We start from the raw sequence: 16,492 nt of genomic DNA on the forward strand, positions 1-16,492 counted from the left end.
GCGTCTGGCAGGGTCGACTGCGCATCGGAGGTGGAGCTCTCACAGGTGGAGTGTGGGAGCAGGCAGCCGCAGTATCTGCTGAGCGCACAACCGTGGAAGGTTGTAGATTAACAGGTGCATTGTCAACCTTCCAGCACGATACTCCTGCATGAAGGAACAAGCTGAGACTGTATAGTCTGCAGCATGGACCACTAGGGTCTATGAAAGACGACAACAAACGGAGCTACTGTCCGTTGTGACTGAGGGTCTAAAACAGCTGGTGCGGCAACAGACGGAGTTACTGCCTGTTGCGGTACCACCTTGCCTCTCTTGGGAGGTGTGCAGTTGTCGGATGACTGGAGCGTGTCCGAACTGACCCAGTGGCTACACCTAGGCCGTTGGACTTGCGCGGAAGGGACCGACTTGCACTTAAAAGCTGCAAGATTTGGTCCATGGTTTCTGCGAGAAACCTCTTCTGCAGACGAGGAATAAATGGGCTCTCTCGTCTTTGCGTGGGTGGGGTGATCACGTCGGCAACGTGTGTAGATACACCCGAAACCACGGAGGGAAACGTTTGTTCGTCGATCAAGACCTGTGGAACCCATAAGTCCTTCGACATTACTTCTCCCCTGGGCTTGGGAGCTTGTAAGAGTTATCGGACTAGGTGAACAACAGGCACGAACAAACGAACCCTCGAACGCAACACTGTAACACTTTGCGCATATCACTTTATCACTTTTGATTTTCTGTTTGCACTTATTTCACTGAACTCGAAACTTTAAGTGATTTGTACCTGAAACACGCAATCCTATCCTTCATTAAAAGGTAGTAATTGCGAAAACAGTTTTACAATGTAACAGAAAAACATAATGAAAGATAAAGAATTCAGTGGCTGGAAAAGAGACTAAATACTAGATCAAATAAACTACGTTTAAAATCTCTCACCGCAAAAAGCCTGGGAACAAGAATAAAACTCTAGAAACGTTTTACCTTCTTCCCCTATAGCGACTAGGGAGAAGAGTAAAAAACGAGAACAACGTTACCCGCTTGAACGAAACGTTTATCCTCCTCTCTCTCCCTCCGTCTCTATCTCTCTCTCTCTCTCTCTCTTGACTTAGAACCTGAGAGATGATCCCAATTATATATCGTTAAAACATATTATTTGTTAAAGGAAAAAAACTGAAAGGTTTCCCAAATAAAAAGTTCCTTTATTAGAATTAAAACCATTTAAGCTAAGAAAGAATGAACGAAACGCTAGAATCGGTTTACTCTTACTGCAACGTGAAACCGTGAAATACTCTCTCTCTATCGTAACGATAGAGCGCATGTTGAACGTTCTGAACGTCAACAACTGCGGAGACTAAACTAAACGTTAGTTCATCTTTGAAAACAGTACGAGACTATCAAAGAAATTCTTTCAAAAACATTAAAATTAAAATAGCATAAATTCTTAACAGGAAATACGATATGACGGGCTCAATGTTAATTAACTTCGGTTCCAAGTAAGGACCGCCTACTATTAGGAAAGGTCGCATATAAACAAACATAAAAATTAATTTTTATAAGTTTATAATAAATGGAAAGTTAATCGAAGAGGCCTATAAATGGCGGAGAGATAGAAAATAAATCTATAACTTTGTTAAGCAAAATTACCAAAAACCTAAACACACTTCCGTCTAAGGGAAGGGTCGGTCATAAAAAGTGAAAGAGAGTCTATACTCTCTTCGACACCAACACTTCCGTCTAAGGGAAGGGTCGGCCATTTAAAAGTGAAAGAGAGTCCATACTCTCTTCGTCACCATAATTAAATCTACAGTATCCAAAACGAGTTCAAGTTTTGAAATGAAGATAAAACCCCTGCATAGCGAAGGCTCAAAACTGGAATAGAGTACTTCACCAAAAAGTTGTGAAAACAAATCCAGTTAGGGACGGCGTATTAGTAGGTCTTGCCGGTGGCACGACAGAGGAAAAATTGAGTTCTTGTTGACAAGAAGTACTTGAGTACCTATTCACAGATGGCGCTGTTGTGTACACCCCCACCTGTATAGCGATCGCTGGCGTATCCCGACCGTAGATTTCTGTCGGGCAACAGAGTTGACAGCTACATGATCATCGGGTAAGATTAATATTGAAAAATATCTATTATTACTATACTTTACAGCATTGTTGTAAAATTTTTTAGCAAACAGTATTTGTATCATTACATATCATTTTAGAAATTAAGTACAGTACTGTAATGTAAGCTATAATAACCCATTCTGTCCTCTTCATCATCAATTCCCCAAATATTTATCTTCAATCACTATGCATTACCCAAATATAGTTTGCTTGGAAAACATATGCCTGACATTTACAAACAGAGAACAATTCAGCTTTGCTTACCCCTACTGATTGCTTTCCTACGGTAGAAAAGATCATAGATATACCGGGAACGCTGATGATGGATACGAAATATGGGCCATAGGGATTCAACCTTCCTTTTCCCTTCATGTGAATCAGTTTCAGCTGAAAATTAAAATAATTTAGTATTTTGATACAGTGTATTTACAGTACTACCTTGCACACTGAACTATGATGAAATATAATTTCAAGTGTTGGTCCATTTCCATGGATATCAAAATAAAACTCTTATACAGTACTGTACTGCCAATCTAGCGTATAATACACTACAGTATTTTGGTTACTGTATACATTGAGCAATATTATGTTAAAGAATTACAGATCACTTGTATTTTTCTCATATATGCATACAAACATTTCAATTAGCATATAATTTTTTTAAAGTAATATGACAAATTCATAGATAATATGGAGTTTTTATGATAAAACAAAGTTTTATGAATACTTACCTGGCAGTTATATGACAAATTCGGAGATAATTTGTATTTTTCCTAACCATACAAACCTTAGCTATTTACATAGGGTATTACTTTCGGCGTAGCTGAAATGGCGAGCCATTAGAGTTTTAATGAGGGTTAACTACCCCCGCGCTAGTTAGCAGGGGGTAGGGGAGCTACCCCTCCCCCCTCACACACTGGTGAACTGACTCACTTCGCTTAGAGGTAGGACTTGACTTGGGGGACAGGTCTGGCGGGCAAATATGTGTAAAAAGCTAAGGTTTGTATGGTTAGGAAAAATACAAATTATCTCCAAATTTGTCATTTGTTCCGTAACCGAAATACAAACCACGCTATTTACATAGGGTGACTTACCCCTTAGGAAGGGTGGAAAATCCCCCGCCATACTGGCTTTGGCTTTACCCGGGGACTCAGAATCCGAGTGAGCAGCACTTCGAGAAAACGCTTCGAGAAAAAGAGTCCCAGCACCTCGCAAGTTCCTTGCTCCGCAAGGAGCGTGCGGCCTACATAAGCTTGTGTGTGGAGGGATGAAGCGTGACTTGTCCTAGGCAGTCGACCTGAAGACCTTTAGATGGAATTCTGGACTAGGACTTTCCCATACCACCTCGTCAGGGTATGGGAGACGCGACAGTATTATCTTAATACAGTCGAACCTCTACATCCGAACGTATCTACATCCGAATTTTCCAACATCCGAAGTAAAATTCGAGCAAATTTTTGACTCTACACCCAAATTTTATTTCAACACACGAAGTAAGCAATTTTCCTCGTACCGGTTGTATCCGAATTTTTCGACACGCGAAGTACAATTCGAACACGTTCCTACTCTACACCCGAATTTTTTTTCGACACCCGAAGTAAACAATACTCGTACGCGTAGTCGGTACTCATGGCGCCTGATGTGTTTTTTATTTCCGCCGATAGAAGGCAGCACTTCGACCTCGGAGGGACCCTCAACTAGCGCGGCTTGGGTCAGTCCTCTGTTCTCGTCGGCTTCTTGCGGTTGTGCCCTGTGCGTTCTGCTATTATTGTACTGTTTTAATCGTGATTTTTTACGTGCATCCTTTTACGGTAATTTACGTAAAGTATGGGTCCTAAAAGGCTTAGTTTTGCAAGTGGTAGTGGTGAGAAAAGGAAGAGGGAAATGCTTTCTTTAGACGTAAAGCAGGAAATTATTGAAAAACATGAGTGAGTGAACTTGCTAAACAATATGGCCGTAATATGTCGACGATCTCAACAATTCCTGAAACAGAAGGAAGCTATTAAAGCAGTGAAACCTTCTAGGGGATCACCACTATTTCAAAACGCCGTAGCCCTATCATAGAAGAGATGGAACGCCTTCTGCTAATCTGGATCAAGGACAGAGAGATTGTTGGCGACACCATCACCGAAACCATCATCTGCGAGAAGGCGCACGCCATCTTCACGGACTTGAAGGAGGAGAGCTCTGGGGGTGATGCTGGGGAGAGTTCAACCGAACCTTCCTCAGACGATTTCAAGGCATCTCGTGGCTGGTTTGAGAAATTCAAGAAACGGTCCGTGATTCATTCAGTTGTTCGCCACGGAGAGGCTGCTAGTGCGGACACAAAGGCTGCAGCTGACTTTGTCAAGAACTTTGAAAGGATCGTGCTGGAAGAAGGCTACGTAGAGCAGCAAGTGTTTAATTGTGATGAAACCGGGCTGTTTTGGAAGAAGATGCCCAGTCAAACCTACCTCACCGCCGAAGAGAAGAAATTGCCTGGGCATAAGCCAATGAAGAATTGGTTGACTCTTGCCCTATGTGCCAACGCTAGCGGGGACTTTAAAGTCAAGCCCTTACTGGTTTACCATTCTGAGAACCCTAGGGCCTTTAAGGCACACAACGTCAATAAGGACCAGCTTCATGTTTTCTGGCGATCCAACTCGAAGGCCTGGGTCACTAGGCAGTTTTTTGTGCAATGGGTTAACCAAGTTTTCGGCCCTTCTGTGAAGAAGTATCTTCATGAACAGAAATTGCCTTTAAAGTGCCTGCTATGCCTTGACGATGCACCCGCTCAGCCCCCGGACTTGAAGATGACATCTTCGATGAATTTAAGTTCATAAAGGTGCTGTATCTTCCACCGAATACCACCTCTATCCTCCAGCCCATGGACCAGCAAGTCATCTCAAATTTCAAGAAGCTCTACACCAAGCACCTATTCAAGCAGTGCTTTAATGTCACGCAAAGCACAAACTTAACTTTGCGTGAATTTTGGAAAAACCACTTCAACATCGTGCACTGCTTGAAGATCATAGATCAGGCTTGGGTGGGATTAACTCGACGGACCCTCAATTCTGCCTGGAAGAAGCTGTGGCCTGATGCAGTTTCTCCCCGAGATTTCGAAGGTTTTGACCCCAAATCTGATCCCGTGGTGGGTGCAGCGAAGACGTAGAGAAAATCGTCTCCCTTGGCAAGTCCACGGGTCTGGAGGTCGACGCAGATGACGTCACGTAACTCGTCGCCGAACATCACGACGAACTTACTACAGAGGAGCTCAAGGAATTCCATGCTATGTCTGAGCACATGAGTGATGACGAGGAAGGGATCGAGGAGGTAGAACATGTGTTAGGTTCGGCGCAAATAAAAGAGGTGTTAGGAAAATATCAAGACATGGTCGACTTCATCGACAAATACCACCCAAATAAATTGCAGGTTTGTCGTGTAGTTGCGCAGTTTGATGATGTTTGCCTAACTCACTTTCGAAACATTCTGAAAAACCGTACCAAGCAACTATCTATCGATAGTTTCTTTAAAAAAGCTACGAAGCGAACTCGTAATGAAGAGGATGGAAGCGGTTCAAAGAAAACGGCAAAGAGTGAAGCGAAAGAAAGTGAAACAAAGAAAACGGCAAAGAGTGAAGCGAAAGAAATTCAATCAATTTTAAGTGTAGAGTGTGAAAGTGATTAAAATTAATCATCAAAAAGAAAAAAAGAAAATGTAAAAAAAAATATAAAATATAAAAATAAAAAAAAAATAAGTTAAGTTATGTTAAAGTTCACTTAGTGTAAGTTAGAATAAGTTACGGTAGTGTACGTTTATCGTAGTTAACCTCTCTACCTCCTTGCCGCCCGTCCGTCTCCTCTCTGCGTAGCAAGACCAACAACACCTGCGCTGGAGTTTCTAAGGTAAAGTGACGCTAAAAACCCGTTTCTTATTCATCATTTTTTGATAATTCTTCTTTTTTACATGTCTATTATCTAATTTAGTGTGCATTATTCTCATGGGAAATTATGTGTAGTAGCTTATTAAGAAGTTATCATAGGTTTCTGGGCTCAACCACAGATTAATCCTATTTCAATGTATTCTTATGGGAAAATTCGTTTCGACATCCGAACATTTTCTACATCCGAAGTCGGTTGTGGAACGGATTAAATTCGTATGTAGAGGTACCACTGTACTAGGAACACAAGGAAGCATGGTTTACCTGCAGAGGTTTGAGGTCAGCTATGCAGAGAACCTAGGATGCTGCTTTGCCCAAGAGAGGGGAGGATGAAGAAAGAAGTAAGGGCCAGACATACCTCTTTCATTCATGCAGTCTGACACCGGGTAACAATGCCCTCAACCTTCTGCTACTTGTCCATTAAGGAGCCTGAGGTTAGACCAGCTGTTGTGTAGCCACCACCGGCCGATAGAAAAACGTATCGAGGCTCCTGTGGGTCACGTCCTGCAGGTAGTGGGGCTGTGAAGGTCGTCCGACGCTTCCAGACTCCAGTTTGTAGCACCTGCGTCACAGAGTAGTTTTCTTGAAGACCAGTGACGTTGCGATGCCTCTGACATCGTGTGCTCTAAGGCTACATGACGGAGGAGGGTCTGGATTCAGGGCGAGATGGATGGCCCTTGAATCCAGGCTGCAAAGGTACTCTAGGTGACCCTACTCTTCATCCTTCCTGTGCTCCCAAACAGGGCTGCACGTGAGGACAAACTGCAGCTGTTCTTCAAGGTAACACCTCCGACTCCTTACTGGGCATAGTAGGAGAAGGCCTGGGTCATCTGTTACAGAACGGAGACTCAAAATCCTGAAGGAGTCGAACCGAAGGTTTAGGACTCCAAGATCTTGAGTCTAGTAACCGATTCAGGGACGAACCCAAACGTTACCTCTCCCTATCTTCTTGAATGGGCGAAGTCGTACGAGAGACCATGAAGTACGCTGATACGCTTGGCAGAAGCCAGAGCGAGCCGGAGCATCGTCTTCTAAGTCAGGTGCCCATCAGATGCCTAGCGTAATGGCTCACAGGGAGAAGTCTCAAGATCCCTAAGAACCCGAGCCATGTTCCATGTAGGAGGTCTCACTTCCGACTGGGTGCAGGTAAGTTCGTAGCTTCGTATGAGCGAAGAAAGATCCCGCGAGGAGGAATTGTCTAACCTTAAAGCCTGAAGGCCAGGCTTGAGGCTGAGCGATAGGCTTTACCGCCGAGACCAAAAGGCATATTTCCTCACGCAGATGGACAATAACTCCGCTAATGCTGGAATAGTGGCATTGAGGGGAGAGATACCTCTCCCACGACACCAACCACAGAAGACTCTCCACCTCGCCTGGTGGACCCCTGCGGATGACTTCGCAGGTGTCAAGACATCCGCTCCGCGACCTGTTGCGGAACGCCTCTGTCTGTGAGAAGATGCTGGATGGACTCCAGGCGTGGAGCCGAAGCGGAGCTACAGCTTGTGGTAGATATAGTGGTGTGGTTGCTTAGCTCTTGTCGTGGGGGAAGCTCTCTCGGGAGTTCCATCAAGGGATGCAGAAGGTCCAGAAACCACTCTGCATGATGCCACAGCGGAGCTATCAGAGTCATCGACAGGTTGACCGATAGTCTGGTCTTGTTGAGACCCCCTTCCCCTCAGACCCAACGGTGGCAAGGCGTAGACGTCGATGTTGTCCCACCAATGTGGGAAGACATCTCGGCAGGGTGCCTTGGGGTCCGGGGCTGGGGAGAAGTACAGCGACAGCTTGAAATTCAAGGTTGTCGCGAACAGGACCACAAGGTCGGGGCTTGTTGGCTACTGGGGGTTCCAAAGACCACTCGGTACTCTCTATCTGCGATGCTCTGTTCCGACTGTCGGAGAGCACATTCCTTTGTCCTGAATGAAGCGAGCCGATAGTGGTATTGAGTGGACTTCGGCTCATCTCAGTATCTCTACTGTAAGATGGGAAGACTGTTATGAAAAGGTACCTCCCCGCTTGATGAAATAAGCAACTACCGTGGTGCTGTCGCTCACGGAGTGACTCGCCGGGGCCTGTTGGAACTGTTGACGAGCCAGAATATGGACTTCATCCCTAGTCAATTGATGTGGAGGTACCCTTCTAGTTCTGGCCATAGGCTTGAGATCCTTTGGTTCAGAACGTGCCCCCCCCCCCCTTCTATGACGCATATGAGGACATCATCAAATGCGGAGGAGGGACGAGAAGATCCACTCTCTAGCAAAGGCTTCGTAGGTCAACCACCACTGCAGGATCCCTCATTCGGCAGGTCCCATAGGACCAGAATGTCTGGGGAATCGTAGTCTTGATTCCACCGGGACTAGAGTCGCCAAAGCAGGAGACTCATCCTGAGGCGAGTGTTTGGGACTAGAGGGGTCAAGGAGGAAGGTGACCTAGGAGGCGTAACCAGAAAAAGGCTGGAGATTCTCCTCGCCTGAGGAAAGGTTCTACTACTCTCCTACGCCTTGCTTTCCTGTCATCTGGAGGGAAGGCTTAACGGAGATTGGAGTCTAAAATCAAGCCTAGATATCCCAGTTGTTGCGATGGAAACAGAGAAAACTTCTCGAGATTTACCATGATCCTTAGATCTTGGCAAAGTCCCAGAGGCTTGTCTTGGTGTCGAAGAAGGGTCGATACTGAAACTGCCGGGGTAGCCAGTCATCCAGAAAGCGAAGGAGGCGGATGCCGCTCCTGTGTGGACTTGAGGATTCGGGATGAACTTCCTGGTAAATGCCTGCAGTGCTGTGGAGAGATCGAAGCACAGCACCTTGAACTGGTATATCTGTTGCCTAGGCTGAATTCCAAGTACTTCCTGTAAAGACGGATGGATTGGGATCTGGTAGTACGTTTTTCGGATCCAGTATGCACGTGAAGTCTTGTGGTTTCCCTACAAGTCTGATCGAATCTATTGTACCCTACTGACCGTAGTTTGTATGACAAACTGTTCAGGGCTAAGAGGACGATGGCGGGTCTCCAGCCTTCAGGCGCTTCTTACAAGAAAGAGTCGTTTGAAGAACCGTGGGGGGAGCCGCCGACAACCTTGGAGAGCATCCTTCTAGAGCATGGTCTCGCCCTCTGCCCGAGGGGATAGCCCCTTTGCCGATCCCATGGCATAGGGGCTCAGCGACACTGGATTCGCTGACAGGGGAGGTAGAGATGCTATGAAACGGGACACGAAATCCCTGGCTGATCATGGAGATCGTTCAGGAATCGGCCCCGAGTTGCTGCCACTTGAGGGCGCAACTCCAGGCACCCCCCCCCCACCTGGGGGATGCAGGTAGGGGTTGACAATCCTAGCGTTTGCGGCCTAGGCCGCCCCCTCTAGGATTATTGCCTTCCCAGGAGGGCTCCTCGCCCTTTGTCCCCGACAGGAGGGGGGAAGCTGCATAGACACCTTGTCTAGCTGTCCGTGCCGGTTCTGATGTCCTAGGCTGAACGAGGCACTTGAAGTTGAGGTGCTGGAGGCTTGTAGGGACTGGATGTAAGCACCTCTCAGTCGCTCGTTCCTTGTCCTTGGGCTGAAACAAGCCCCTTCCAAGGATGGAAGAGTGTCTGGGTTTGCAGATATCCACGGTAGGGACCTTTGAGAGAAAACCTCTCGGTCACTGCATCTCAATGCTTCAACATCGAGTTTGTCCCCAAGTTCGACACTTGGTGTCGGGAAACGATGGTGCACGTATCCGAGAGGAGGAAAGTTCCATAACCTTCCCGGAGCTTCCTTGTATAAAACCTCGGGTCGCAACCGGAGGGCCAGAGACTAAAGCTCAACAATCAGCCACGAGGTGGCCTGCCTGGCACCCTTTGCGGCTTCCTCCTGGTTCAAGATTCCCGAAGTCGAGAATGTCACCTGCCGGGCGGAGAGTTTCTCGAGGGAAAAAACCCCCCGGAAGGCCCATTGCACGGAATGGTGGAGAGGAAGAGCTAAATCAGGCTACCCCATGATCTCGAAGTATTCCCTCTGTTGACGACTGACAGAGGCAGTGTCAGCAGCCACCGTTAGAGGGAAGGGGATCGGGCGATCCTGAGGAGAGGGATGATGGGGTCTGCCTGAAAAGGGAGAAGAATGTTACCCAGACTCTTCTGAAGATTCTTCTTGCTCTTATACGTGCCATGCTCAGCCCTTACGAGGTGAATATCGTGACTATGATGATCTGAAAGTATGCGCTCCAGAAAAAAAAACTCGCCAGGTTGCCAGTGTTGCGAAACCCGACGGGAATCGCAGTCGAAATCGCCCTTGGCGTTCGCGCGATGGTACAATTGTTGGTTCGCGCACGGGCGAACATGGGTGCGCGCATGTGCGCGAAGACGCGTGGGCGCGGTCGGAAGACCGAAAACGCGTAAGCGGGCGATGGAGCGTTGGCGAGCGATGGTGCGATGGCGCGTTGACGAGCGATGGTGCGATGGCGCGATTGGCAAGCGATGGTTCTTTGCGGGACATGGGGCGATTGGCGAGCGATGGTTCTTTGCGGGAGATGGCGCGTTGGCGAGCGATGGTGTGTAGCGACCGATCGCGTACAGGAGAGCCAACGCGTGGCCGCGTACAGCGATCTGAAGCGTGGGCACGTTGGCGCGATGAAAACGCTAGAGGGTAGGTGAAGAATCGCGCGCGATCGCTAGGAGATCGATGGAGCGCGGTTGCGCGGCCAAAAGATATCAGCGGGGGGCAGAACCAGATGGTGAGGTTGCGTATAATAGCGAACGCTCGTGGGCGAGTACAGAAGACTTTTCGTGGGCGCGCGGGCGCTCACAGACTTGTTCAAATCTAGAGCACAGGAGATCGTCGGCGAGGAGGTGAAGGAATCATCTCTTTCGCCTCCACCCACATCTGGAAGCTCGTGGAGTATGCTGGTGCGCATTGCGCACATCAGGAAAGGGTGCGCAGATGTGCACTGGCGAGCAGGCGATCGTGGGTGTAAAAAGAAGGAACAATCGCCTTGCCTGTGTCTACATCCAAAGATCGTGGGCGTGAGGGCGAACGTTGGCGCGCATTGCGTACATTAGAAAAGGGCGCGCATACGATCGTGGGCGTACAGGAGACCGTTGGCGCACAAGGCGCGTAGCAGGAAAAGGGCGTCCAGAAGTGTGCTGGCGAGCTGGAGAGAGCTGGCGCACAGGTCTCAGAGGCGCAGGAGAGCGCTGGCGCGCAGGTGAGCGCTGGCGATCAGGAGATCTACGGCGAGACTCAGCTACAGAAGATCGCAGGAGAGAAGTCTGGAACACAGCAGGAGAACGCAAGCGCGCTACTAAAAAACGTGGGCGCACAGGAAAAAACCTGGCACTTAAGGGACTTACCCACATTGTGGAGTAAGCCCTTTTGCCCCGAAGGACCGGTGCTCGTTGGAAACGAGGTACGTTGGCGCCCACTGCGCATCTGCGTCCAGGAGAAGGTCTGGCAGGAGGATCCTCTACGGGGAGGAGAAGATGAAGACGACCACAGGCAGGAGAATCCTCATCAGACCTCCGAAGAGGAGTCTCTGGAGTGAACTCCCCCAAGGGGGAGAAGCACTTGCAGGAGAGACCGTGGCATCAGCTGCCCCCGAAGGGGACTGAGCCCTCAGCAACAACAGCAACAACAGCAGAAGGAGACCTCCGAAGAGGAGTCTCTGTGGTGAACTTCCCCCCGGGGAAGAAAAACTCGCAGAAGAGACCGTAGGGCTCAACTGCCCACCGAAGGGGACCGAGCCTTCAGCAACAACAGCAGAAGGAGTCCTCTGAGGAGGATTCTCTATGAGTATCCTTCCTCGCGAACAGAGAGGAACACTTCGTAGAAGAGACTGAAGATGGAGCCCATAGGGCCGAAGGGTCAGCCAGTGACCTAGGAGCCAACCTCCGAAGAGGCACTCCTGCAGCTGCTCAGCCCCTTGAGTGTAGCTGCAGGTGAGACCGCTCAGCACCAAGAGCATAGTCGCACAAAAACTATGGTCCGAGAAAGTAACTGCTCAGCTCCTTGAGCAAGGTTACAAAAGCGGTCGCTCAGCACCAAGAGCAAAACCGCCGGAGGACCAGGAACATATCATAATTATTAATGGTAAGAGAAGTTTCCCCCGAAAGGGAAAGAAACTCAAACCTGGGCAGGGAACCTCCCTCGGAAGGGAAGTTACCCACCCAAGGAGGCGAACCTCCTGAGTGTTCTAAGATGAACTGAAGAGCTGTCGGTTGTCTCGGGAGAACTTCCAGGAGAAGGAGACACGCCCCTGACGAAGTCCTATAGAGGAGGCAGCAACAGCCGACTCCCCGAGTCCCAACAAGACAGCTCTGCTTCATTGTCACATTAGGCAGACGGAAAAACAGATCGTTAACTGTGAAAATAAAAAGTAATTAGTCAACATTCATTCCCCCGGGAAGACTCCGAAGAGGAAACCCGAGGGAAAAGAACACAAGAATTACATAACAGGCAAGAGCCCTCAACCCCACCTACACTCACGGGAAGGGGGAAGGGCGAGAACTGTAACAAAAACAGAATTATAACAGTTATAATTATGCAATTCATTTAAGAATGTTCACTAAAAGTAAGAACGAAAAACCCCGAAGGGAAACGTTCTAAAAAGCTGAAAAGTTAACAAATACAATTAGATTTATAATAAAAATATAATTGAGATAAAAAGTACTGCGTAGCAACTCCACCCGAACGGAGGAGCTATCGTAGTATGTAGAAAACATAGTAAAAGGGTGAACGACCTCCAGAGAGAGAGAGAGAGAGACCGTAGTCAAACTACACTCTCGCGTTCCTATGCTGAACCCCACCTTCCCCGTAGGAAAAGAGGAGAGCGGAGAAACAAAATAATAAGTCCCGCGATGACGACTCCCCACGGCGCCCGTGGAAGGAGCCGACCGAAGGACCAAGGAAGAGATGGCGGCCCATGAAATTACATCGTAGTGGCCTGACTGCCGGCGGCTACATGGTGATATCGTACACACACACACAGCACGAACACTGAAAAGGAAACTTACTGATTTCTATACTTGGGACAAGGACAGGGCTGCACTGGTCTTGGGGGGCTTCTGAATGCCATAAACTTGGTCCAGGACCGTATCCTTGCCTTCGCCAGGGGCGGTCTCAGGATCCTTGAAACTATTGAGTTGCCTCATTAGTCCAAGGACCTGCCAGAAGGCGTGCTCCGATTCTCGCTGCTCTCCTCCTTGTGGACTGGCAGCTAAGTCTCATGTCCCCATTGGCTCTTCATGGGGAGAAACGCGGATGTTCTCTCGGGGAAGGGCTGGCTCTGGACGAAACCTTGACGATGATTTGGGTAACGTCTTGGAGTCCTTGGGCTCCCTCCTGGGAGGGATACGGGACTCCAGCAAAGTGGTTTGGAAGGTACTTCCTACGCGAGACGTTTCTCTTCCTTGAGGTGGGGTTCCTCCCATTGGTGCCGTGGGAGAGTGTCTCACTTCGCTGGATTCTCCCGAGGACGGGAAAGGTTCGTCCACAGGAGAAAGAGAAAACGTCTGCGAGGGGGAAGGGGCCTTCCCAACGGACCTCTTGGGAGCCAGCTTAATCCGGGGAGAAGTCACCGCGAAATCCAATCCTCTCCTTCTCTTCAGCAGGGGCGAGGGAGCCTTTGGTTTCAGTCCCAGATCAGCGAGGGCTGGCTTCATAGCCTGCACCACCGCTTTCATCAGGGAACCGAACCAAGGCTGGCAGCTGACTGACGCAGTGCCAGCGATCCCCGATGGAGGGAAGGGGATCGGTTGATCCTTCGGAGTGGATACTACAGGTCCTGTCTGAAAAGAAGAAAGGGAAGAAGAAAGTTGTCCGGACCTCTCTGAAAACTCTTCTTGTTCCTGGACGCGTGCTCGGCGCTTCCGTGATGGCGATCGCGAGGATGACCTGGAAATATGCGGCCCTGGTGCCTCGCAAGGCTGGGCGAGCTGCGAAACCCGGCGGGAATTGCGCTGGGGGTCGCGCTGGTGCTCGCGCGATGGACGGATCGCTAGTTCGCGCTGGCGATCGCGCGATGGAAGGATCGCTGGTTCGCGCTGGCGCTCATGCGATGGCAGAACCGCGGGGTCGCGCGTGGGTGCTGGATCGCACGCGGGCAACCGTTGGCGCGCAGGCGCGTGGAAATGAGGGCGCGGGCGCGTGTGGGCGCTGGGGACTTGGCGCGTCAGCGCGCAGGCGAGGGTGTGCGTGAAAGCACAGGAGAGCGGGAGCGCCTGGGTGATCGCTAGCGATCAGGAGAGTGATGGTGCGTAGGCAAACGATGTGGCCTAGGCGAGATCAAGCGCGTTGGCGAGCGTTGTCGCGTTGGTGAGTGACGGCGTGCTGGCGAACGACGGAGCATTGGTGAGCGACAGCGAGTTGGCGATCAATGACGCGTGGAACGCGTGGGCAACCGACCGCGTACTGGAGAGTTGGCGTGTGGACGAGTCGGAGCCCTGTGGCGATCATAAGCGTGGGCGCGTTGTTGAGCGCTCGCGCGCAGGCGAAGAATCGCGCGGGCGCGCGGGAGAATGCTGGCGCGTAGAAGATCGCTGATGCGTAGGATGGCGCGCCGTGGCTGAAAGTCTCGATGGTGAAGTCTCGTGGGTGGGCTCAGGATCTGGTTCGTGGGCACGCGGGCGCGTATGCACTTTAGTGCGCGCTGGAGACTGGAGTGCAGGCAGTGGTCGTCGCGTAGGGGAACGCTGACGAGGCAAAGGAACAATGTCCTTGCCAGTGCCCAGATCCAAAGGTCGTGGGCGCGTGCGCGAGCGTTGGCACGCTGGGCGCGTGCGCGAGCGTTGGCACGCTGGGCGCGTATCAGGAACTGGGCGTGCCGTAGTGCGCTGATGGGCTGGAGGTGGACGGCGCTTAGGATACGGTTGACGCGCAGGGCGCGCAGCAAGGTCTGAAGTGCGCGGGCGCACAGGCGATCGCTGAGCAGGGGAGCGCTGGCGAGCAGGTGAAAGCTGGCGAGCAGGAGAGCGCTGGCGAACAGGAGAGCGCTGGCGATCAGGAGAGCGCTGGCGATCAGGAGAGCGCTGACGATCAGGAGAGCGCTGACGATCAGGAGAGCGCTGACAATCAGGAGAGTGCTGTTGGTCAGGAGAGCGCTGGCAAGAAGAGTCTGACGACTCATCTGCCGTAGAGCGCTGATGAGCAGGAGAGCGCTGGCGAGCAGGTGAGCGCTGGCGAGCAGGAGAGCGCTGGCGAGCAGGAGAGCGCTGGCGAACAGGAGATCGCTGGCGAGCAGGAGAGCGCCGGCGATCAGGAGAGCGCTGGCGAGGAGAGTCAGGAGACTCTACGGCAGGAGAGCGCTGGCGAGCAGGAGGGCGCTGGCGAGCAGGAGAGCGCTGGCGAGCAGGCGGGCATTGGCGATCAGGTGAGCGGTGGCGCTTGCGCTCTTCAGAAGGGCGCACAGGTGTAACCTGGCGCGGAAGGGCCTCACCCACATTGTGGGAGAGGTCCTTCTGCCCCGAAGGGACCGGTGCTTGCGTAAGCAAGGGAGAACTGGCAGGCACAGGAGATCGCGAACGATCAGCAGAGAGGTCCAGAGGAGCTGCTGCTACGGTCTGCTCCCGACGTGAAGAGTCCTTCACAGGGGACAACGAGGATGACGACCCGAAGAAAAGGCGCCTCTTGACTCCCTTGTAAGGAGAAGGAAGGCCTCGGCGACGAAGAGGAGGGCGAGCCTTACGGCGAGGAAGACCTCGTGGCAGGGTATCGGCATCGGAGGTCCTCCGAAGAGGAGTCTCTGTTAGTGCACTCCCCCAAGGGGGAGCAACACTCGCAGAAGAGACCGTTGGACCCAGCTTCCCCCTCGAAGGATGTTCGGAGGGGGACCCTGGGCCTTCAACAGCAACAGTAGCAGCAGGGGTTTGACCCGACCCGTCAGACGCCTCTGTCACAACAACGTCGTCAATAGCCAAAGGATCTATCTCTGGTATTACCGGCGATTGTTGGACAGCTGCCCCTAACTGGATCAGATCAAACAGGGCTTCCTTGGAGGATGAGCCCTTAAGCCCCAAGGAAGCCCAAAGCTGGAAAAGATCATCATTAGACACTGTTTGATCGTAATCTACAAAGTCAATAAAATCCTCCCCCGGAGGAGGAGGGGGAACTGCCTCGCTATGGGAGGCAACGCCCTCTCCCATACACCGAGTTTGGGAACAAGAAGGGGCTACGCTACCACTCGGCGGCCTCTCACGAGAGACCGAACAAGTGGTAGTTTCGGAGGAGGTTCGGGCAACGGAAGAAGAGTCCTTGGAGCCTTCCTTCCCCTGGGGAAAAGAACAGTCTCTCTTAGAACTCTTCTTATGCTGCGGCGCAAACCTCTCCCGACATTCCATACACAGATTATCACTACTACACCGTTGACCTAGACACTGCGGGCAAAGGGTGTGAGGGTCTGTCTCGATCGCCGACATAAATGTTCCACAGGGGCGATCGGGAAGTCCAGGGCATTTCCGCATGGTGGAAAGCAAAGGTAGAAGCCAACTTCAACAAACACACACTCG

The 16,492-nt window shown here is 50.7% G+C and overlaps 1 protein-coding gene across 1 annotated transcript in view; it reads right to left on the reverse strand.

Annotated features, from left to right (window-relative positions):
• l(1)10Bb (BUD31-like protein) overlaps positions 1 to 16,492 on the reverse strand; it is an 81,975-nt gene that overhangs the window by 62,366 nt on the left and 3,117 nt on the right. The window contains exon 2 of the mRNA XM_068348169.1: positions 2,362 to 2,484. Within this exon, the coding sequence (XP_068204270.1) occupies positions 2,362 to 2,484 (123 nt within the window). The remainder of the gene's footprint in view (positions 1 to 2,361; positions 2,485 to 16,492) is intronic.

Source organism: Palaemon carinicauda, chromosome 24 (genome assembly GCF_036898095.1).
Source record: "Palaemon carinicauda isolate YSFRI2023 chromosome 24, ASM3689809v2, whole genome shotgun sequence".
Taxonomy (NCBI): Eukaryota; Metazoa; Arthropoda; class Malacostraca; order Decapoda; family Palaemonidae; genus Palaemon; species Palaemon carinicauda.